At 39.6% G+C, this 25,666-nt stretch overlaps 1 protein-coding gene across 5 annotated transcripts in view; it reads left to right on the plus strand.

The window, feature by feature from the left end:
• The window catches only part of HTR4 (5-hydroxytryptamine receptor 4), a 196,430-nt gene that overhangs the window by 119,987 nt on the left and 50,777 nt on the right, over positions 1–25,666 (plus strand). For 3 of the 5 annotated variants that reach the window (XM_027546021.1, XM_027546023.1, XM_027546020.1), the window contains exons 5-7: positions 12,524–12,677; positions 13,905–13,946; positions 16,231–16,799. In XM_027546021.1, coding sequence (XP_027401822.1) covers positions 12,524–12,677; positions 13,905–13,946; positions 16,231–16,799 — 765 coding nt within the window. The remainder of the gene's footprint in view (positions 1–12,523; positions 12,678–13,904; positions 13,947–16,230; positions 16,800–25,666) is intronic. The other 2 variants (XM_027546025.1, XM_027546024.1) reach the window with 1 other exon arrangement.

Below are 25,666 nucleotides of genomic sequence, written 5' to 3' on the forward strand. Positions count from 1 at the left end.
TTTTCTTTCAGTCAGTGATAACTCAGGAGACACCTTCCTAGACAACTGATATTCCCCTTCTTGCAAGTTTTCTTATCATGAGTGTACAGAAGAATATTTAACCAAGAAGAACATAGTAAACATTAAATCTTCACATTGCATGTGGGATTATGTGCAAAGACTCGATCTGATGCCCTCTGCATCTCTGACAGGAAGCAGTCTTTCCCTGTCCTTCCACCCCTATAGTTTTTCCTTACTGGAACCCACAGTTTTATCTCTGCTCATGGCTGCATTCTCAGCCCCTTCTTGTGCCTGGCTCCTGGGGAACATCCCTGTGAGGTCTTCACCATAGATCCCCCAGATGACTGGCAGCTTGCCGACCCTCTTGGGATGCCAAGAAAAAGGGCTTTAGTTTCTTCTTGAGCTACTGGTGCTTTTCTGTCTTCTCCACCTCCTTAAAAGATAACTGGAGGAACTAAAATATAACACAATCAAGAGCAGAAAGATTGGTCTCTTTCTCTAAAATTCTGCCCCCAAAATATGGATCACCTCCTGGAAGGAGAATTACTGCCCAGCTGGTAAACCCCACAGTTACCTCCGACTGTATGCTACCTGATTACCTCTGTGGTTGGGTGTAACATCTACCCCAAAACTTAATGCCTTATACAACCATGCATTATTATTAGATGTCACAGTTCTGTTCATCAGGAGCTTCGGCTTGGCTGAAGTCACTTGGTGGCTTTTAACTGGAGACTGAACTGGCCTGGAGGGTCCAAGGTCATTTAGTTACATACCTGGCATCTTGGTGGGGTCATCTGGAAGGCTAGGCTCAGCCAGGCTCTTCTCTCTGCCCATGTGACCCCTATTCATGATCTCATGTTGATGCATGCTAGATTTTTTACACGACAGCTCCTGACTCCAAGAAACCAAGAGTCTTATTAAAAATTGAACCTGGGACTGTCATACAACACTTCCAATGTACTCTGTTGGTCAAATCAGTCACAGGGCAGCCCTGTGGGAAGGATGCAAATCCCCTATCCCTGGATGGGAGATGTGGCCATCTTTAATTCATTACAATTACAACCTCTTATAAAAACTCAGATGTAAGTCAATACCCTGTTTACACATAAGAAAACAGAGACACAAGATGTGTAGTGTCCAAAGATATGTCCAAAGTCAAAAGGAACACGCATCAAATGTTTGGGACTAGAACTTACCGATTTTCTTGCTAAAGGCAAAATGCACTTGTAAATCCTAAGTTTGCTGGTTCAATGAAGATCTTTAACACTTTATTCTTAAATTTTAAAGATGACTGTGGTTTATTGATTAGGAATCGTGAAAATATTTGTGGTGAAAGGTTTCTGTTTTCTTATTCCATTCCAAAATCCAGATCTTATCAGCCACCTGATACTTCATCTCTTCTCTACAGTGATTGACATTTTTTTCTTTAGCTTATCTTAATTGGAGATTTTATTTCTGTGGATCATTCAAGATGTGATCTTCAGCCATCCCAGGTAGAAAAGCTGGGCCTGGATTAAGTCTATGAGAGGATGCTACATCTAATCAACCTCACTGCTTGTAGCCAGTATGGTCTCATTGTTTCCATTCAACTTGAGGGATCAACTCATTTGCCTTTTGTTTCTTATAATCAACGACCAGGAAAGAGGTTGAACTCAATGGCTTCTATGTTATTTGTTAAATGATGTAGAGTCCCTGTTCCAAAACATATTTAAATTAGTTTACAATAATATTTATGATATATATATACATATACATATATACATATAAGATTGGAGCTTCCCAGGTGGCACCAGTGGTAAAGAACCTGCCTGCAAATGAAGAGGATGTAAAAGATGTAGGTTTGATCCCTGGGTTGGGAAGATCCCCTGGAGGAGGGCATGGCAACCCACGCCTGTACTCTTGCCCAGAGAATCCCCATGAAAAGAGGAGCCTGGTGGGCTGTAACCATGCAGTCACACAGAGTTTGACACAACTGAATTGACTTAGAACACATGCACGCATACATATATCAGAGGGGCTTGGAATAAAAAGCATCACTACGAACAAAGCTAGTGGAGGTGATGGAATTCCAGTTGAGCTATTTCAAATCCTGAAAGATGATGCTGTGAAAGTGATGCACTCAATATGCCAGCAAATTTGGAAAACTCAGCAGTGGCCACAGGACTGGAAAAGGTCAGTTTTCATTCCAATCCCAAAGAAAGGCAATGCCAAAGAATGCTCAAACTACCACACAATTGCACTCATCTCACACACTAGTAAAGTAATGCTCAAAATTCTCCAAGCCAGGCTTCAGCAATACGTGAACCGTGAACTTCCAGATACTCAAGCTGGTTTTAGAAAAGGCAGAGGAACCAGAGATCAAATTGCCAACATCTGCTGGATCATGGAAAAAGGAAGAGAGTTCCAGAAAAACATCTATTTCTGCTTTATTGACTATGCCAAAGCCTTTGACTGTGTGGATCACAATAAAGTGTGGAGAATTCTGAAAGAGATGGGAATACCAGACCACCTGACCTACCTCTTGAGAAGTATGTATACAGATCAGGAAGCAACAGTTAGAACTGGACATGGAACAACAGACTGGTTCCAAATAGGGAAAGGACTACGTCAAGGCTGTATATTGTCACCCTACTTATTTAACTTCTATGCAGAGTACATCATGAGAAATGCTGGGCTGGAAGAAGCACAAGCTGGAATCAAGATTGCTGGGAGAAATATCAATAACCTCAGATATGCAGATGACACCACCTTTATGGCAGAAAGTGAAGAGGAACTAAAAAGCCTCTTGATGAAAGTGAAAGAGGAGAGTGAAAATGTTGGCTGAAAGCTCAACATTCAGAAAGCTAAGATCATGGTATCTGGTCCCATCACTTTATGGCAAATAGATGGGGAAACAGTGGAAATAGTGTCAGACTTTATTTTCGGGGGGCTCCAAAATCACTGCAGATGATGATTGCAGCCATGAAATTAAAAGACACTTACTCCTTGGAAAGAAAGTTATGACCAACCTAGATAGCATATTCAAAAGCAGAGACATTACTTTGCCAACAAAAGTCCATCTAGTCAAGGCTATGGTTTTTCCAGTGGTCATGTATGGATGTGAGAGTTGAACTGTGAAGAAAGCTGAGTGCCAAAGAATTGATGCTTTTGAACTGTGGTGTTGGAGAAGATTCTTGAGAGTCCCTTGGACTGCAAGGAGATCCAACCAGTCCATTCTAAAGGAGATCAGTCCTGGGTGTTCATTGAAAGGACTGATGCTAAAGATGAAACTCCAGTACTTTGGCCACCTGATGCGACGAGCTGACTCATTGGAAAAGACCGTGATGCTGGGAGGGGTTGGGGGCAGGAAGAGAAGGGGACGACAGAGGATGAGATGGCTGGATGGCATCACCAACTTGATGCACATAAGTTTGAGTGAACTCTGGGAGTTGGTGATGGATAGGGAGGCCTGGCGTGCTGGGGTCGCAAAGAGTCGAACACGACTGAGTGACTGAACTGAACTGAACTGAACTCTTTCTTAAGCTTTATGTGTCAGGAACTTTCTTTTAAACAAAAAAAACTTTTAACAAAAAAACTTTAAAAAAGTTTTAAACATGTTGGTCATCAATTCTCACAGCCAGTCAATTAGCTGGACATAACAGTCCCAGATGAGGAAACTGAGTCTTGGAGAGGTTAAGTAACTGATTCTAAGACCACAGAGTTGGTGGTACCCAGATGCAAAAATGTAAGATGACTGGTAAAATCTCCTCTGATTCTGAAAGTGTAGGGCTCCAAGTTCTCTTTGCTCTTTCTGCCTTCACTGTGGTTGGAAGGGCAGTAAGTGAGGAGGAAGAATTTTCCTTAATTGCAAGAGGAATGGGAAAGATTAGCATGGAACATAAAAATACACGACTGCCTTCTAAAAGTTGTCAAAGTAAGTTGTGTCTCCAGAGACATTTAAAAGCAAGTTGATTACACATTTACACATGGCTATAGTTGGGGAGGGAGAAGGCAATGGCACCCCACTCCAGTACTGTTGCCTGGAAAATCCCATGGATGGAGGAGCCTGGTAGGCTGCAGTCCATGGGGTCACTAAGAGTTGGACACGACTTCACTTTCACTTTCCACTTTCATGCATTGGAGAAGGAAATGGCAACCCACTCCAGTGTTCTTGCGTGGAGAATCCCAGGGATGGAGAAGCCTGGTAGGCTGCAGTCCATGGGGTCGCACAGAGTCGGACACGACTGAAGTGACTTGGCAGGCAGGCAGGCATAGTTGGGGAAGCTAGTGACTGGTCTACCAAAGGGGATTTTAATGGAGTTTTGTGAGCAATACTTGGAAATGTTTTGCATAATATATTACTTTGTAAATATCCTTGCTACATTTTAGTTAATCCTGGCCATCTGGAACCTCATTTGTCATTTAAACATTTACTTAACCACTTTGTAAAAGTATTCTGGTTAAAAAAAAGAGTGTGAATTGTCCAGTGGAAGACTAGAGAACAGACCTAGATTAATCCAGTGGATTAACCCACTTCAGTACTCTTGCCTGGAAAACCCCATGGATGGAGGAGCCTGGTAGGCTGCAGTCCATGGGGTTGCTAAGAGTCAGACCCGACTGAGCGACCTCACTTTCACTTTTCACTTTCATGCATTGGAGAGGGAAATGGCAGCCCACTCCAGTGTTCTTGCCTGGAGAATCCCAGGGATGGGGGAGCCTGGTGGGCTGCTGTCTATGGGGTCGCACAGAGTCGGACACGACTGAAGTGACTTAGCAGCAGTGGCAGCAGCAGCAGATGAGACAGAATTGCTTTTTCTAATGAATACTATCCAGCTAGCCTGTGAACCAACCATTCTTTTTCTTGAATTTGTTGTAATTCAGTTTCTTTGGTAGAGCAGTGTTTGATTGTGATGGACATTTCCCAGTTCAAAAAAACTTTTGGTGACTCTTCCTAGCATAGCATTCAAAAACCTCTGAGACAATTGTCTCAAAGTGTGGTCACCAGATGGCCATCAACAGATCATTTGGGAATGTATCAGAAATGCAAATTCTTAGGCCCCATTCAGTTACCTGTACTTGTGTTTCAGTAAACTCTCCAGGTGATTCTGAAGCACATCATCATTGGAGAACCATTGCACTGAGATCTTCCCCTCAATCAGCTTTTTTAGGCTTACTTCCTTCTACTTCCATATAAACACTCTCCCATCCAGCTAATTGTACTCTGTTATATTTATATGTGTATGTGGAATCATGGATGTATATTTACAGATGGATGTGTATATATATATAAAATTTCTGTTCCGGGTCCTTGTCCATGCTCTTTATAACACTTGGATCATATTTTCTCCTCCACTGTCCTTGTGCTGTGTTGTGCTAAGTCGCTTCAATCCCACTCTTTGCAGCCATGTGAACTGTAGCCCACCAGGCTCCTCTGTCCATGGGATTCTCCAGGCAAGAATACTGGAGTGGGTTGCCATGCCCTCCTCCAGGGGATCTTCCCAATCCAGGGACTGAGCCTGTGGCTCCTGCACTCCAGGCAGAATCTTTACCTCTGAGCCACTGGGAAAGCCCAAAATCCAACTTAAAAGACACTTATTGGAGACAACCTTTCCTCATCCCTCTGATAGACACAGCTTTTCACATTCTCAAAACCTGGTCCCACATTTTAGTGTTATTTATTTTAATTGGTAGTGATCAAGGGTTTACTATTTATTCAGCCCTTTTGTGAGTATAACTCTATATACAGCATTGTACTAGGCATTGAGGATACCACTGAGAACTGGCAAACATCTGTGAAACGTATAAACCAGTTAGGGGTGGACTTTCTCACAGCCTGTCCTAGATCATAGCTCTGAGAAGGTGCAGGTCTCTTATACTGTACTGCTGGGTGTCCTGTAGGTTGTATTAAGTTATGGTGGGTAGAGCGGAAGGTAATATTCTAGTCTTCTCTGATCTGTATAGAATACACCAGAGAATTATGCTGTCCTTATAGCTACCATTCTTAACAGGGACTGGCACTCTAACACATGCAGAGGACACAGAGTCCCTGCTGTTGGTGAAAATCACCTCCTCTGGACCAAAGGTTTTCAACTGCAGCACTACTGTCATTGTAGATCAGACGACTCTTTGTGGTAGCGGGCTGTCTTGTGCATTGTAAGACATCTGGCAGCATTTCTGACCCCTGTTCCCTGAATGTCAGTAGCATCATCCTTTCCAATTATGACAACAAAATATGTCTCCATACATTGCAAAATGTACTTTGGTATGAAAAATCAACCTGGGTTGCATGCAACTGGGAATATTTTTACCAGAAAATAAAACTCAAGAGAAACGTAAAACCTCTCCTTAGATATCTAGGACCACTGTGCAGAAGGAGAATCAGAAATAGAAATTTTAATTTGAGACAGAGGGTAAAACTGGAAGTTACAGAAAACCACTTTTGAAGGAGACCTTTTTAACTTCGGAATAGTCTTAAGTTTACAGTGTACTGTTGTAGGACTTGGTGAATTCCCAGTCCTTCGTGCTTTCATGCAGGCTTGGATATGCTTCATTTTAGAAGAGATCTGGGGACCTGGGGATTTTGAGGATCCTTCAAGTTTTGAGATTCAACGTTTTTTATGTTTTGATTGTTTTTTAAAATGGCTAGTAAAGAATTAGAATAATCCCTTGGGGGTTTCAGGGGCGTGACAGAGTGAAGTGATAGTAATGAGGTCAACGTCCTGGCCCCTGTGTCAGGCTGCCTGGGCTGGATCCCAGCTTGGTTCTTACCACCAGTGGGACCTTGGACAAATCTTGACACTTCTCTGTTTCCTCATATGTGAAATGGGTGCATTTATAGTTCCTTTCTCAAAAGTAGTTGTGAGGAGGACCAAATGAGATTATACAAGTAGGAACTTTCCTTGTTAAGGAAATGAAGAGTAGCTCTTATTATTAACTCAGCATGCTTTTCGTAAATTCCAAATAAATTGCAAATTTAAGTAGCTATTTCTGTCAATGTTGCACATGTGTTTAGGGGGCAGGTCATTATAGGAAAAATATGTTTGTTATTAACACTGGTAATATAATCCCAAAGTAAGTATTAAAAGCAACCATGGTAGGTAAAAATCAAGTTTTTTTATATCTATCTGGTCCTTGATCTACAAACAAAGCTAGAATGTTAAAGAAGGTCCCTCCATTAGTCAGTTAATAGTGGAACTCAATTTTTACTCATCATTTTTTTCAGTGATACTGATTTTCACATACTTAATTTACATCCTTCAAGAGGATGTTTATTTTTCTGGATCCTTTGCTAGAAAGCAAATATTGGAGAGATATGAGTAAAGAAATTAGAAGGATATGAGGTGGCTTAACAGCTGTCTCAAGGGTGTCAAGGCCTTGGTAAGAATCTTGGGCCCACAAAGTCAAGTGAGCACTCTAATTTGAGCTCCAAATAAAAACCTTATAGTTTTTAGTCTTAAAGTCTCTATTCCATGTCACTTAAAAATCATATTATTTTTATTGTAGGACATGACACCAGATTGAAAGTGTAGAGGAGAATATTTAAGTAAAACACATACATAGACACAATTTAGTATTTTTCTTACTCATCCTTACCTGTAATTCACAATTTCAATATAGTTTGGAGAAGGCAATGGCACCCCACTCCAGTACTCTTGCCTGGAAAATCCCATGGACGGAGGAGCCGGGTAGACTGCAGTCCAGGGGGTCACGAAGAGTCGGACACAACTGAGTGACTTCACCTTCACTTTTCACTTTCATGCATTGGAGAAGGGAATGGCAACCCACTCCAGTGTTCTTGCCTGGAGAATCCCAGGGATGGGGGAGCCTGGTGGGCTGCTGTCTATGGGGTCGCACAGAGTCGGACACGACTGAAGCGACTTAGCAGTAGCAGCAGCAGCAATATAGTTTAGAGAAAATAAAATAAAATTCTTTTTTCCCCTTTACTTAATGTTAGTTTTTATAGTATGAAATAAAGGATTTTTCCTAGGCTTGCTCCACCACCTAACATCAGTTTGTGTGTGTGTGTGTATTAGTTGCTCAATCATGTGACTCTTTTCGACCCTATGGACTGTACCCCATCAGACTCCTCTGACCATGGGATTCTCTAGGCAAGAATACTGGAGTGGGTAGCCATTCCCTTCTCCAGGGGATCTTCCCAACCCAAGGATTGAATCTTGGTCTCCTACATTGTGGGCAGATTCTTTACCATCTGAGTCACCAGGGAAGCCCCACCTCACATCCTTCAAGAGTAACTTTCTACAGCTGTCTGTGCTTGAAACCATCACTATGTCCTACCTTATCTCTCTGGGAAATGAACATTCCAAGCAACTTTATTCCAGGCCCTCATTGTTCAGGGCACAGACCGTGTATGTAAATGTGTAAGGGATAGGTAGGATGTGTACTGCATCCACAGGATGCCTCTTAAAGTTGAATTTCAAAAAAGAACCTTTCACCTTTATTTCTTTCACAGCAGCTCCAAGTAGCCAAGGGCAATGCAAGTTAAGTGGTCAAGAATCCACGTGTCAATGCAGCAGGTACAGGTCCGATCCCTGGGGTGGGAAGATTTCCATGGAGAAGGAAATAGCAACCCACTCCAGTATTCTTGTCTGGGAAATCTCATGGACAGAGGAACCTGGCAGGCTATAGTCCATGAAGTCACAAGAGAGTCAGATACGACTTAGTGACTAAGCAACAACAATGCAAATTAATGTATCGAACGTTTGGACAGCAGAACTTGGGGAGATCTTATTGTCCACATGATATTCATCATGCTATGAAATCAGACAATCACCTTGGCCAAACTGGGCTTAGAAAAGAAAGTGAAAGTCACTCAGTTGTGTCTGACTCTGCGACCCCATGGACTATACAGTCCATGGAATTCTCCAGGCCAGAATACTGGAGTGGGTAGCCTGTCCCTTCTCCAGGGGATCTTCCCAACCCAGGGATCGAACCCAGGTCTTCCGCATTGTGGGTGGTTTCTTTACTAACTGAGCTATGAATGAGCATGAGTATAACCATATGGTTATAGTCCTTTTCTGTAAATTCTATTGTCTTCCCAACATAATCCTCTAAACATACATATCTACTTATGGAAATCAGAAGAATCTTCATCTTGCCCCTTCAAACATACCTTTTGTCCTATAAAATACTTGATTTTGTTTTGTCTTTTTGAATTTTTGGATCTACGTAACAATGGAGATCCAACCAAATTCCTAAAGTCTCTTGTCTTTATCCAGTATCTTGGTACCTGTTCCAAACCTCAAAAATCATAAATTATTCAGCAAAGATAGGAACACACCCTTTTCCAGTTATCTTTTGATTGCCTTCTTTGGGTTGGTGGATGAAGAGATGCTATAATTTGAGCTTTGACCTGGAGGTGTAGTGAATAAAATTGAAAGCATTCTTACTTAGAACAAAGTTTCTATGAAGGACATATCTGGCATTCAGAACCATTTTCACTGAGGGAAGGTACTTTGGTTACAAGTAGCAGAAACCTCTTTTAGCCAACTTTATTAGGTTTTGCTAGAGCTGACATAACAAAGTACCACAAACTGAGTGGCTTGGAACAACAGGATATTTATTATCTAAGTTCTAGAGACTAGATGTCTGAAATCAAGGTGTTTACAGGCCCCTGCTCCCTCTGAACCTGTAGGGAAAAGATTCTTCCTTGCCTCTTCCTAGCTTCAAGTGTTTTGCTGGCACTCTTTGGTATTTTTTTGGCTTGCTGAAGCATCAGTTCAATCTTCTGTCTTCACATTGCCATTTTGTCTCTGAGTGTGTCTGTCTTGTCTAACTTTCCATTTTTATAAGGATTTCAGTCATGTTGGATTAAGGCCCATCCTAATCACCTCATTTTAATTTTATTTCTTCTCTAAAGAACCTGCTTGCAAGTAAGTCCATATTCCAAGGCACTGAAGGTTTGTATTTCAGCATACCTTTTGGGAGAGGGAAGCACATGTCAACCTATAACATCAACTGCGCAAAAAGGAATTTAGTGGAAAGATATGAAGTGGCTTGTTTAATTGAAGGAAGAACTAAAGAATTGAGAACCTAAAGGGGCAAGAGCATGACTGCCCAAATATCTAGGGGGCAGGAGCTGCTCTCAGTCCTGCTCAGAGCGGGAGGCAGCTGTGGGAATAGAGGGACCTTTGCTGACTTTCCCATCTTCGCATCACTCTGCATGACATTCAGAGTTCCAGGAAAATGTCTGATTAGATCACACCCTGGCTGGAAAAGTCATAGTCACATCATTTATTTTCCCAACTATACAACAACAAGTGAAAATAGAATTCCCAAAGGACTTTGGATGCTATTACCAAGGAAAAAGAGGGAAGATGGTAAATGTACAAAACCAACATATAATCTAGCTAATCTAGGCCCTCTAGCAGGAAGTGAGGAAGGGAGCAAATTTTGAAAAAAAAAAATTATGTTTTCATGTACTCCAAATTCATCAACTTTTTGTAAGTAAACCTCTGATGATTATTAATAACAGCCATTCAGAAAAATTTGCCTTTCTTATATAAGTCAAGAGTGTGAAGAGAATTCCACTTAATTGTTATTCTTTCCATTACTGAGTTAGCCTTAGTTAGATTTGGCTACCATGTCAGTTTTATAGATAAAGAAAATGAGTTCCTGAGTAATTCCCTCTCCCATTCTTTGGTTTGTTGTTCTTTGCACTTTGGTCCAGATCAGGACACTCCACTGTTTTGCTGGGCACAGGGAGTTCCCTGACACAATGTGGTCAGCTACTCTTTGATGCCTTAGAGGGAAGGGTATAATTCTCCCCTCCCAGATCCTATGGCACTCTCTTCTCATGCTCCAACACTGGGCTCTCCTTCTCATTTCACCCTCTCTCCCAACTCATCCTACCACCAGCTTTTCAAAGAATATAGCCTTTGTTCTATTAGTTAGGCTTTGAATTAAGAAAAGAAAGGAAGAGGTGGTAAAAATTAACAAAGTGAATTGCATAAAATGAAGGGTATAAGGGGGTGGCTTATCATTAAATGGTATAAAATCTTAAAGAATAGACTTAGCCTCCAGGCTGTCTTTTTGCATTTTTTTCTTTGACTTTTCCAAAGACAAATGGCTGATAAGCTTACAATGATATTTTACTTGTTGTCAGATTCAGTGAACTGTCTGGGCATGGAAGTAATGGTCTCCAAGATTGGAACAACATACAAGAAGCAATCTAGGAGTTAGAGGCCCGATCATCGAGTGGGGCAAGTTGTACCTCTCTCTGGAGATAAGAAGAAAGCTAGTACCATAGGCGGGACTTCCTTGGTGGCACAGATGGTAAAGCGTCTGTCTACAATGCAGGAGACCCAGGTTCAATCCATGGGTTGGGAAGATCCCCTGGAGATGGAAATGGCAACCCACTCCAGTACAATTGCCTGGAAAATCCCATGGACGGAAGAGCCTGATAGGCTACAGTCTGTGGGGTCGCAAAGAGTCAGACATGACTGAACAACTTCACTTTCACTTTCAGTAACATAGGCAGAATCTGAGCTCTGGAAACCATGAGCAGAGAGTCCCCGGAAAAAGATAAAACCCTGATAAGTGGAAATAAGATGGTCTCTACCAGTAGGTAGGAAATGATGGAGCAGGAAATATTTGAAACTTTACTTTCTTGGCCTCAGAGAAACAATTAAATGCTTCAGTCCAGAAATAACACATGTTGATTTTATTCATGACTCAGGCCAAAATAGTCAATTGGCCCCACTCAGCCACAAAGAGGCCAGGAACTGGACATATGTAGCAAACAGCAGTGATGATTTCCACTTGTCAGAATGCAAACTCCAGGTTCCTCCCCCTCAGGCTCTATTTCAGGAGATATTTGAATTCTGCATTTTAAGCAGATCTCCTCAGGTGAGTCTAATATAGAGAAGAAGGGCAGAATCCCTGGACCAAAATTTAAAGAACACTGACTTAGAGCATCAACTCGGTATAGGTAGGTATCAAGAGGATGAGAGCAAGTTTGAGATGCTGTTCTTAGAGCTCAGATGTAGGGCCAACTCTGGGTTACCTCATGTTAAAAGGACTGCGTATATCTGGATGCAGACGCCCAGAGAGCTGGGCAGTAGCCTTTAAAATTCCTAGGCATGAGGGCAGTGTTAGGTCTGTGCCTGAGACAGAGCAAACTCTCAGGTATATGATGAGTTTCTCAGGTATCAGGAGAGGAAGAGGGATATGGGACCAATGTCTGGTAATGGTTCTCATATGTGTGATCTAAAGTTTGTATTTATAGTAGCAGAAACTCATGGACAATACAATATTTTATTGTACAATTGCTTTTTATTTTCTCTGTTCTTCTCCCACTTCTCTCTCCCTTCCTCTACTACTTACTCATCCAATTTCCCCCTTCTCTTTCTTTTCTCTTCCTTCTTTATTTTTATTCTCTACTTCCCCCTCTAATTTGCCCCTTTCCCACTATTTCCTCTTCTTATTTCCCTTCTCCTCTGTACTTCTCTCTCATGAATTATGTCTCCTCCTTCTCCCTGTCATCTATCCTTTCCCTTGGCACCCACCCCCTCTATTCTCTCTCCAGGTATTATGCCATCTGCTGCCAGCCTTTGGTCTATAGGAACAAGATGACCCCTCTGCGCATCGCATTAATGCTGGGAGGCTGCTGGGTCATCCCCATGTTTATCTCTTTTCTCCCTATAATGCAAGGCTGGAATAACATTGGAATAATTGATTTGGTGAGTACTCATGCAGACCGTATGGATTTACTGTCTGACTAACTTTGTTTGCTTGGGATTCTAAATAAACAAACAATGTCAGGTTAAGTGGGTATCCTAAGAAAGATCCTGACAGAGTAACAACGATAACAACAACAAAAAGCAGGCTAACATTTTTCAAAGTTTGCTGCTAAGTCACTTCAGTTGTGTCCGACTCTATGCGACCCCATAGATGGCAGCCTACCAGGCTCCCCCATCCCTGGGATTCTCCAGGCAAGAACACTGGAGTGGGTTGCCATTTCCTTCTCCAATGCATGAAAGTGAAAATTGAAAGTGAAGTCGCTCAGTTGTGTCCGACTCTTAGCGACCCCCTGGACTGCAGCCTACCAGGCTCCTCCGTCCATGGGATTTTCCAGGCAAGAGTACTGGAGCGGGGTGCCATTGCCTTCTCCATTTCAAAGTTTACTGTATGCCAAAAAGTAGTACAGTAAATACATGTGATCCTGACAGCAGCATCCCTTTGGGAAAATTATAATAATTTCCCCCCATTTCACAGATGAGAAAACTCAGGTTCAAAAATGGTGAAGTAATATGCCTGTGAATTCACAGCTAGTGAATAGCGGAACAGGTATTCAAAGCTTCGCAGACAAACTCCAGAGCCTGAGGGATGTGATGTATCCCAAAAGGCCTTCATCTCATTTCATGCTGAAACCCTTTGAGGCTTATGGTGACTCACGGAAAACCTGTCGGGGCGGTGGAGGTTTCCAGAGAATGTATGGGCCCAGAGTCCAGAGAACTGGACCCTGAGCCCAGCTCTGTCATTGAGCCACTTCCTGAAGGGCTGTGACGAGATCTTTGGGTCCTCATTGGGAACAGTGTCTTTGAGCAGTGTAGGAAAACACAGGTTGCAGGCATTATCTGTCAACTCCTGTCTAGATGCTCTTGGAGAGTTTCCAACTCTGACATACTTTGTTTTCAATATCAGACTTGCATTGAAGATTGAAGGCTATGATCTGGATCCATTAGCAGGGATATATATATATATATATTTTTTTTTTTTTTTTTTTTTCCCCGCCTAAGGAAGTTGTCAGGCAGTCACTTTAAGATGGATCCCAGGACTCTGACCAGGGAATGGGGAGGAGAGAGTGAGAGTGAACTCTGACCCAAGAGGACCAGTCAGAATAGGAGCTGCCCCTTCCTCTCTCCATCTCATTCCTAGCCCCTAATCTTGCCTTATTCTTTGTCCAGGAAAGGATATCCAAGCCAAGACTGGGCCAGGATTTGCATGTGGTATGTCAGAACAAGAGTTCCTTGGGCTTCTGAAAGAAATGCTGGGGACAGAGGAGTGGAAAAATGAAAGGGGATCCGTACAAGGGAGACTGTATGGATATTTTTTTAAAATCCTATCCCTTTTCTTTCAAGCTTTCAGTTTTATCATTCTTGGGGGAAATGAAATTCAAATTTCTAATAATGAGTAGATAAATATAATAATGGCCAGCAAATGTTGAACACTTACTGTGTGCCGAGCCCTGTGTTAATTTAATCATTGTCTCACTCAGGACTCACAACAGTGCTGTGAAGTAATCCTGTCATCATCCTCAGGAAACTGAAGGTCAATGAGGTTAAGTCACATTGGTAGGGAGTGGTGGTGACTAGAGCTAAGCCCAAGCTGACTGGACCCAAGAGCCTATGTCCTTATGTTTGTGCTAAACTTAATCCCTAATGAAGCTTCTGTGCATCAAAATTTGTAACAAGGACTCAGCACACTAACCTTCTGACGTAGAACTTCCAAGAGAAATAACTTAGTGAGCTGTGTTCTTTTGTGACAGTGAGACAGAAGCATCCCCTGTTTAATTCATATAACTGGGGAAAGGGGCATCTCCTTACTATTAACATGCTTAGTGTTTGCTCCATGATATTGTAATTGCATTTCATATCTTTCACTCATTTGCGCATTGAATTGGCCTAGAGAGAAACTAGTGTAACCCAGGTGTTCATTATACATGTGTAGTTGATCCTTGTTATTCATGGTAATAAAGTTGCTGCAAATACTGAATTAGCAAATCATGAATCTTTGTCCCTAGGTGAAATATAGGATTAGGTTCCTGTGACTTGAGGCAAGTAATACTGAGATAAAAAGAGATTTTATTATGATAAAAATGTCAATTCAATAAGAAGGTATACTATAACCTTACAATATACTATAAGACAAAATACTAAATATGTACACAGTGAATGAAATAGCATATTATTTATCATACATATTTTTATTCACATCTCTATTCATGTGTATGTTCACACTGGATGCAGGCTGACCTCAGGAAGGGAAGTGTCATTGGGTTACACAGCTCTCTTCAACCAAGATCTATTCCTAGAGAAGACTGATAACTAAGAGCCATCAGCATGCAGAGTTTATAGGTGGAAAAAGTCTTTCAATTCCTAAGATGAATCTAGTATATCACAGTATTCAAGGCGAGTGAGATTTACACCAGTATATAACACTATATGCCACTGTCTGAATTAAAGAAAGAAGAGAAAACCCACATGATCATCTTATTACTATCAAAAATGCATTGACAAAATTCAATATACAATCATAATTTAAAAATTTTTTCATCACAGTAGGAATAGAAGGGAGCTTTCTCAAACAGAGGACATTGACAAAAAACTGACAGCAAATGTCATACTTAATAGTAAAATATTGAAATCTCCCCTCCTAAAACTGGGACTGGAAAAATGGTGTTCACTGTTACCATTCTTATTCAGTATTGTACTAGAGATCTTATTAAGTTCAACATGCAAGGAAAAATGGTATTAAGACTATAAAGATAGAAATGAAATTGTCATTATTTGTAGATCACATGATTATTCATGGAAAACATTCAGAAGACTCTAAAGATGAAATATTAGTTACTAATTTAACAAAATTGTTGAATACATAGCCAATATACAAAAATTTTCAGAGTTCTACATATTAGCAGTGGACAGTTTGGAATATGAATTTAGCAGAGTACTATTTGCATTAGAATAAAAATGCAAATATTTAGGTTAAATCTGGCAAAAGATGTTTATACAAAAATATAAAATATTATGGAAATAAATTCTGAAAGACTTACATAAAGAGAAAGAATTATCATGCTTGTGAATTGGAAATCTTAACATTGAAAAAATGTCATTTTTGCTCAGTCACACTATTCTAATTCCTATCAAAATTCTAGAAGATTTTTATGGAAATACTGAGATATAAGAAGACCCAAAGCAGCCAAAAGTGTATTCCTTTTCTACCATCATGGTTCTATATGCTGTAGGCTTATTAGAAGAAAAACAAAAGCTTTGCTGATAAACCTTTTTTATTTTCTTTCCCTTCACCCTTTTCTTTTATCTGTCCCTCCCTTTCATTCTTTATCCCTTTCCTCTTTCTTTCGACCTTCCAAATCCTCCTTTTCTCTTCTTCTTTTTTATCCTTTGTGTTTTCTTACAATTTTTCTCATTCTTCTCCTGCTTCTTCCTATTCACTTTTTATTCCTTTCCACCCACCCTACTTCTTCACTTCCTCTTTCCCTCTAACTCTCAGATAGAAAAAAGGAAGTTCAATCAGAACTCTAACTCTACGTACTGTATCTTCATGGTCAACAAGCCCTACGCCATCACCTGCTCCGTGGTAGCCTTCTACATCCCATTTCTCCTCATGGTGCTGGCCTATTATCGCATCTATGTCACAGCTAAGGAGCATGCTCACCAGATCCAGATGCTACAACGGGCAGGAGCCCCCACAGAGGGCAGGCTGCAGCCAACAGACCAGCATAGCACTCATCGCATGAGGACAGAGACCAAAGCAGCCAAGACTTTGTGCATCATCATGGGTTGCTTCTGCCTTTGCTGGGCTCCATTCTTTGTTACCAATATTGTGGATCCATTTGTAGACTATACTGTTCCCGGGCAGGTGTGGACCGCTTTCCTCTGGCTTGGCTACATCAATTCTGGGTTGAACCCCTTTCTCTACGCCTTCTTGAATAAGTCTTTTAGACGTGCCTTCCTCATCATCCTCTGCTGTGATGATGAACGCTACCGAAGACCTTCCATTCTGGGCCAGACTGTCCCCTGTTCAACCACAACCATTAATGGATCCACACATGTGCTAAGGTGAGTGCTCTGGGGCTTGTTAGATTTTGATCACTTGCATGACTCAGAAGAGGTAACTTTCAAGTTTTCTGTTTCCAGATGGATTATTCTTAAAAATCTGTATACTATTTTCAAAGATTAAAATAAACTTCTCCCATCTGTTAATGGAATAGAGTAGTGAATAAGTGCTTAGGCACTGGGGCACAATGACCTGTATTCAAATCCAGCCTCCAGAGTTCTTTGACTTCAGGCAAGTCATTTAACCATTCTGAACCTTTGATTTCATTTAAAAAATGAAAATCATAATCACAATGTCTACATCACAGTGTTTTTTTGAGAATCATATTAGCTACTTTGTATAAAGCACATAGTACAGAATCTGACACCTAGTAAGAATAGAGTGTATATTATCTACTCCTATTTACAGGTACTATTTTAGGGTAGTAATTAAAGCCATAGTAAAATAGTCTTTATTTTGATCCTCAGAGCCACTACTAATCATTTGCATAATCTTTCTTGATTTTTACTTTTTTCAACTGTAAAAAATGGTAATAATTATAACACCATCATATAGGACTTTTATGACAGGGGTAATGTAGTCATATATGGCCTGACACATAGAAAGTGCTCATAGTACTACTAATAATATTGTAAATATTAGTAGGAGTAGAACTAATAGCATATAACCTGATACCATAAGATGGCTATAAAATAACATGATAAGCTGAAATAAAATAAACAAAGTGATAAATTGCAATAGTAATGCCATATGATAAATGATACTGGAAGTATGGACAATGTAGACTGGGGATATGAGTGAGAAAGAAGCTGATTTGGTTAAGGGAATGAGGGAAAACTTCACAGAACAGCATTTTTTAAAGAATTTTAGAATTAGAGGAGCTGTCAAAGAAGGCATTCCAGATAGAATGAGCAGCATGAGGAAGGCATTGGAATATGAAAGAGTGGGGAAAGGTCAGGTGATTTACCCAAGGTCACATAGGTTGATGGAGGTAGGCGAAAATTTGGAGTTGAATTTCAGTGACTAGGCATGATGCCTCTTTCCAAACTCTGATAATTTTCTTGCTACCCTGGCTTACAGTTGTTCTTAGCTGTGAAAAGCCATGTATGATAAGTACATTTATCCTTTAGCAAAGATGAATCATCAACATTTTTTTTCCTTTGTCCTGAGATGCACAGGAATTTCCACAGAGCAGTTCCTTCTTTGAGACAAGCATTTAATTTTTCTGATGATGACAGTATTTAGCTGTTTTGGCAGCTGAAAATTGGGGACTTTTCATTTGCATGTGTAAGAAAAGAAGAAAAACATAGGAATTTCTATGAAATATCAATACTTTGCTTCAGAGATTTCTCAGAAACATAAATTCAATTTTCTGCTACTGGTGTGAACAGACTTGTAGTTAAATCCTAGTATGATGCTGAGATTCCAGCTGGTGGAAAGGCCTCAAACAATACTCCTATAGGCTGGCATTCTTATTTATTAATAATTATTGCGCCTTCATGAGTGTCGCAGAAAGGATCTTACAGTAAAGTGAAGTTTGTGTATAAGAACTTCTGTGTGGGTGCCAGAGAGCTTTTAGTTATTTAAGCTTAATTGCCTACTACTTGGCACCCCACTCCAGTACTCTTGCCTGGAAAATCCCATGGGCGGAGGAGCCTGGCAGGCTGCAGTCCATGGGGTCGTGAAGAGTCAGACACGACTGAGCAACTTTATTTTCACTTTTCACTTTCCTGCATTGGAGAAGGAAATGGCAACCCACTCCAGTGTTCTTGCCTGAAGAATCCCAGGGACAGGGGAGCCTGGTGGGCTGCCGTCTATGAGGTCGCACAGAGTCGGACACGACTGAAGCAACTTAGCAGCAGCAGCAGCCTACTACTTAGTCTGTTCTAGTACTGCCTTTATTAAGACAGTTGTTTAGAACTGATGCCTTTCCCCACAGTAACAGTCATAGAGTTTAGGGTTTCTAGGTCAGCCCAGGAAACCTATTTTATTAATACTGTATTATTTTATCCCTCCTGATTTTGGAAATCTGCAGCATGATTGTTAAGCAGAGAGAGCAGTTTAGAGATGGCTTATGTGTTTATTCTTTACACTTTGTTCCTTAGATTTATTTCTTCCTGAGGCCATGAAAAGTACAGGAAATTGGTATCAGGTATTTCACTGTGGAGGTGAAGAATCTTGTAAGAGTGGAGGTAGCCTATACAGGGAAGAGAAAACTATTTGAAACTTGAATCCACTAGAGTGTAAGCCTTGCAAGGACAGGAATCCTGCCTGTTTTATTTCCTATGACATAACAAATGCACAATATGGTGCTTGATGGATAATTTAACAAATCATCAAATTAATTCTCCAGATTGACTATTTTAATTCAATCTAAGAAAAATGTGTGTTTTTCCTAAAAATCCCACAAGTAGGACGTCAACAAATTCAGGTGAATGAATGAAATATAAAACCTGTAGCAATGAAAAGTAAAGTCAGCTTTTATCCTACTAACCCAGCCCCTAGACAACAATTACCACTAGTCTATAATCTTTTCAATGCATTTACAAACCTTCATAAAAACATACAGAGTCTCAGATTTTTCTCCCTTCATTTTACATAAATGGAGCCATTCAGTGTGTACTTTTCTGGACCTTGCTTTTTATTCTTTAACAATGCATTTTAGAGATCATCCCACTCAGACATATAGATCTAACTCATTATTTTTAACTGTTACATAATCTTCTGTACTAAAAACACATATTACATTTTATTTAATTATTTCCCATTAATGGATATGTAGGTGTCTCCAATCTTTTGCTATTATAAACTGTACTATTTTTAATGTCCTGAAACACATTTCTTTGTGCATGTGCCAGTATTCCTTTCAGATAACTACTGAAAGTGAAACTGCACTATTGACAATTATGTGCATTTAAGAACGTTATGCTTACCATGAAACTGACCTCCCGGAGCACCATAGTACCTTGCATTTCCATCAGCAGGCCATGAGAGTATCTGCTACTCTTTCCCCCCAATGGATATTATGCATCTTTTATTAATATACTACTTGAAATATGCTCTTTCATTTTATTTGCATTTCCCAGATGATTTGATAGATTGGCCCTTTTCAAAATTAGTTATTGAATGTACCTTCCTATATTTGGTACTTTGTCTGAAAACTATTTTCTATTTTTCTGATTAATTTCTGGGTGTTCTTTATTATATTCCAAATATTAATCCTTTGTTAGATAATTTGCAAAAACATACTCCCATGTTCTGCTTGATTTTGAACTTTGGTTAACTTTTTTCTTACAGAAGTTTCAAATTTTGAAAAAACTCTTATTTGACCTCTTGCAGTTGACTCAGCTTTTTTCTTGAAAAATTTCCTCAATTAATTTTCTTAAACACCATATTTATCTGGTTTTCCTCTTAACTCACTAGCAATACCTTCTGAGAATCCTTAACAGGTTCTTCCTTTTCTATCTGGCCTCTAAATGTTGGAATTCTTCAGCACTTGGTTCCTAATACTCTCCTCAAACTACATTCTCACTTTATGTGATTTAAGCATCCATGGCTTTAAATGCAATCATCATGCTGTCAGCCCTCTCATTAATTTATATCTCCAGGTCATAGCTGCCCTTTGAACTCCAGACCACAAGATCCAATTTGCTTCCTTGACAACCCCATTTATATGTTTCTTTGGAATATCAAACTTCATGCATCCAGAATAGAATTCTTCTATTTCTCATACCCCAACCACAAATTTCCTGAGTCTTCCCTGTCTCCATAAGTAGAGCTATCATCTACCATATTAATAAATGGCCCTGAGGGACAGCTAACATTTTAGAAGGCAGACTTAAAGGTTTTAGAAAGGAAAAGCAATCAGCCAATGTTGGAAATATGGAGTTAAATCTAAATAAATGCAAAATTTAATCATACAAGCAAAATATAAGTCACAGAAATGTAGCATGATGCCTGAACAAATTTATAGCTTTCTGTGTCAAATTTGGAACTGTGTGTCAGTTTCCTCTTCCAAGGCATCTATTGACAAAGTATGGGGCAGCCCACCAGAGACCTCCTTCCATATCATTAATAATTATGATTATGATCATGATGCCTAACATAATTCCAGAAAAGTGTGCCAGTTTTTAAGAACTGTATTTAAGAACTTTGAAATCATTGTTGCATTTAATTTTCACAACACCAAAAGAACTTGGTGTTATAATTGTCATTTTAACGATGAGTAAACCAAGGTTTAGAGAGGGTAAGTAACTGGCCCAAACTCATACAAGTAATAGTAAATGATGAAGCTTGAAGCTGGAATCCAGATCCTACTCTTCCTGACTCCAGAGTTCAGTCTTGTCCAGCCCACTTAGAGTCAGGAATAGGGTTACCACTTCTCATGTTCATCTTGACTCTTTGCATAAATTAGGTGAGACATTTATCAGTCTGTCAACTCTGCCATCATGCTCATGTTTCTCTATCTTGTCTGCAAACTGTAGTAGTTTGCAGTAGAAGATTAGTAACTTGTTCAAATCCAGGCCTTTTTTCCATCTTTTTTCTAAAAAGGAACTAAGGTTATATCAGATAAGTCTATTCTTTATAATTTCATATTGACTTCTTGCCTGGGCACACACTGACTATTCAAAGAAATAATATACTTAATAGAAACTGATCTCAGGATAGATACTAACCTTTTCTATAGAAAACACCCTTTTTGTGTTTTTTTCAATTGGATTGTTTGTTCTCTTCTTCCTCTGAATGGCAGTGACCTGTTTACAGTACTCTTTCTTGCATTTGTACTGCTTGAGATTATAGAGTTCCTTAGTTAACCCCTATAAGGCCAGTTATTCCTCGAGGGTAGAAACCATGGCTTTCTTTTCTCTGTATACCATTTAGCCCCTCACACAGTGTCTGCAAAATAGTATATAACCAAATGATCAGTACATTTTTGCTGATGAAATATCTTCATGCTTATCTTCAGGTTTATGAAAGATTCACATGCTCAAAACTGAAAGTTACTTTTTTTTTTTTAATCTTCTTTGAGACTCTTAATGTAGAGGACTTAGTCTACAATCCAAGACTCACACTGAGGAGAGCCAGTTAATGGCAGCACTCTGAGACTCTGACCTTTTTTCCTCTTAAAATCTTTTTGAAAAAATGGAATTTTACTTTTCCAGGTTGAATTAAAAACAAGCCAATCTGGCCTCAGTGGTTTAGAATAGTAGATTTCCCATACTTGGTCCTATCTTCACAGCCCTTTGACGTACATGACATTTTATTGTTAAACAAGCAGTTGGGTAGCCAGTGAAATAATACATTTTTGCAAGACATTTTTCGAGGGCTTTGGTCACTCAGCTTGTACTGACTAATGTGCCCATACTAGCAGAATAGTCTGCACTTGTGTTTGGTTGTTTTCTGTTGGATAATTATCTTCTTTGGGAATATCCAGCCCACAATCAAAATAGAAGTGAAGATACCATTTGGTTAACTAATGAAATAGTTTGTCCAGACATGTAGGTTGCATAGTCTTTTTAAAAAACAGTTTCCAAACATGAATTGTATCATACGAATGTTTCCTGGGGCAGTTTGAATTTATATGCGCACATATATAAGAAAGAGGCATAATGCTAGTAGCATGCGAGCAATGGATTCTAACAGGTTCATCCTGTGTGTAAACTGATTATTAGTGAATCTGGAGCCAGCTTCTCTCTCCTTGTCACGTCTTTAACCTGATTCTATAGCTAGGTTTTCCCCATCTGCCAATCTCTCTCTTAGTCTTCTAGAAGTCACTTTATAGGAAACTCACATCAAATATAATGGCAGAGAAAGGAAGAAATAACTTAATGAGAAAACATTGGCTGCTTTCCTACTCAAGTCAGGAAAAAGACAATGATGCCTTTTCACCTCTGCTGGTCAACATTGTGTATACAAAATTCAAATGCCAAAAGGAAGAAACATGATAATTTTATCTGATATTAACCAGTAAAATATGAGAGAATATTCCTTAGGAAGCTTGCCCCAGCTCACTCATTCTTTAAGTCAAGGGATGTTCCACACTTGGGAGGCATAGAATGGACCCATAGACTGAGACCATGCATGGGTGACAGATGACAGGAATAAGCCATGTTGGTTTGATGTGGGGTTATATAGGGATCTGATTCTGGAGTTCTTTGTGCATTGGATAAATGCCAAGGATTTTGCCAGTCTTGTTCACTACTGTGTTCTCTGAGCCTAGTAAAGTGCCCGGAACATTGTGTGATTTGACAAGGCAATGAAGGATGGTTCTGTTTCTTCTCCCTTGGTCTAGCTTCTCTTCTATTTATGTTGATTAGTTCAGATGATCCCTGGCAGAGTAGGGACTTGGGGTGCTAACAGTAACTTCAGAACAGAAATCTTTCTCTACCTGAAATCCACTGAGAATTCCAGTTTGGGCTTCTTGGGTACATAATTCCTTTCTTGCCTAACTCGCTGTGAAAATCAAACAAGATAATGTATGTGAAATTGCTTTGCTAACTGCAAAGCTCTGTCCTCATGGGGGAGATAATTATAAGAGCAGACTATTTATAAGTTAGGGAACACAAGCAGAATTTGCATGGAAAGTTTAGCTTCGGGGGTGGGTTTCTCTGCTCATGCCAGGTTTCAGTATCTTCCCTGACATTCTGCAAGATTAGATCCTAATTCCTAAGAAAGCTGAACATTCCTTCAGCACTTCCCAAAGAACTTCTTACATATCTGACTTGGCTATCATCTTCTGTTCTCCACCCTCAATCTCTTTGATGAAGTCTTTCCATTGACCTGGAGGTCTCCAGACTTGCCCTGTCTAGTAGCCACATTCCAAGAGCTCAGTGGTTACATACAGCAAGGTTAGATAGTGCAAACAAAGACTATTTCATTTATTGTAAAAAGTCCCAATGGACAAAACTGCTCCAAAGCAATTTGATCCTTCTCTCTGGAAGGAAGCAATATATATTTTTCCTCATATTATTAACTCTTATTATCCACTAGAGCTTAATAATAAATAAAATTATTCTAATGGATAGACTGTATGATCTTTGACATTTCCATGCACAAGATTATTATATTCAGATTTATATGTAGAAGCAATAAAAAGAAATGTGAAAATAGGAAAAAGTAAAACTAAGAAAGAGAATGAGTTTCCCCCAAAAAACACTAGGAGGAAAAAGTTCTTTAGGTTCATTATTGATTCCTGTTATCAGAATTTTTAATTATATTTATGTTTCATTTACTTCTTTATTATCTGCAAGCACACTGTCAGTCCCTGAGGGCTGATAATGTCCATTTTATTCCCAAAAGTTCCCACAGGGTGTAGCTCATTGTTCAGTTAATACATTTGTCTAATGAATAGATGGATACCCTTATCAGACCCTACCTAGACCCTATCATTTACCAGGACTTGTGTACTCAAATAAATTTTCACCACAAAAAGAAATTTTTTTTGGTTAACTCTTAACTGGAATAGTTGCTTTATTCACGGTGAAGCCACTTGCCAACCTTTATTTTTTTTAATTTAATTTTATTTTTAAACTTTACAATATTAGTTTTGCCAAATATCGAAATGAATCCGCCACAGGTATACATGTGTTTCCCATCCTGAACCCTCCTCCTTCCTCCCTCCCCATACCATCCCTCTGGGTCGTCCCAGTGCACCAGCCCCAAGCAGCCAGTATCGTGCATCGAACCTGGACTGGAAACTCGTTTCATACATGATATTATACATGTTTCAATGCCATTCTCCCAAATCTTCCCACCCTCTCCCTCTCCAACAGAGTCCATAAGACTGTTCTATACATCAGTGTCTCTTTTGCTGTCTTGTACACAGGGTTATTGTTACCATCTTTCTAAATTCCATATATATGCGTTAGTATACTGTATTGGTGTTTTTCTTTCTGGCTTACTTCACTCTGTATAATAGGCTCCAGTTTCATCCACCTCATTAGAACTGATTCAAATATATTCTTTTTAATGGCTGAGTAATACTCCATTGTGTATATGTACCATAGCTTTCTTATCCTTTAGTTTCATCCCGTCAGAATTCTGTATTTAAATAAAGGTTTTCATTTAGTAGATTGGAAGATTACCCACAGACGAGGAAATAATTTAGGTTTGATTTACTTTAGATCCCTAGAGGTTTCTGCTAATGTTGAAAAGCTGTTTGGCATTTAAAAGCCTTTTTTTTTTTTTTGGCCTTTACCTTGAACTTTGGAGGCTACAATTGGATTCAACATTTATCTCATTGTTTTGAGCCAATGCAGATTTACTCCAGGCAGGTCAAAGATGGATGAGAGGTGCTTCCCTGATAGCTCGGACAGTAAAGGATGGATGAGAATGACCTCGCCTTCTCTTCCTCAATCACCTCCAGAACTGGCTACATAATTTGTAGCCCCAGTGAAAAATGAAAATGTGGGGCTTCTGGTTCAAAGGGCAGGAACAAATTTCTCTTAAAAGTATTAAAATGTAAAGCCATTTTCTTTCCTCCTCAGTCTTTCTCTTAATTTGTCATATATATTTTATTTGCTACGTACCTGTTCTCTAGTAGAAAAACAAAATGCATTTTTAAATTATTAGCAGAAAGTTTACCATCTATCTTTATGCTGTGCAATGGCCGTGTTAAATACAAAAATAAGAGCGTTTAACTTGTATGTGGAATAACCAAAATTACACAAATTGTATTTTGAAATTCAGACGTGCTTATGTATTTTATTTTTACCAGACAGTGCATAAAACTAATGCAATTATTTTTATTTTACTTCTTGATGCATACATATTCTACTAACATTCTCCCCTCAGCTTACTGAGGAGTAAAGGAGGACTGCAGAGAAAAGAACCATGACTTGCTCTATCATATCCTATCTTTCTATGTCAG

Source organism: Bos indicus x Bos taurus, chromosome 7 (assembly GCF_003369695.1).
Source record: "Bos indicus x Bos taurus breed Angus x Brahman F1 hybrid chromosome 7, Bos_hybrid_MaternalHap_v2.0, whole genome shotgun sequence".
In the NCBI taxonomy this organism is placed as follows: Eukaryota; Metazoa; Chordata; class Mammalia; order Artiodactyla; family Bovidae; genus Bos; species Bos indicus x Bos taurus.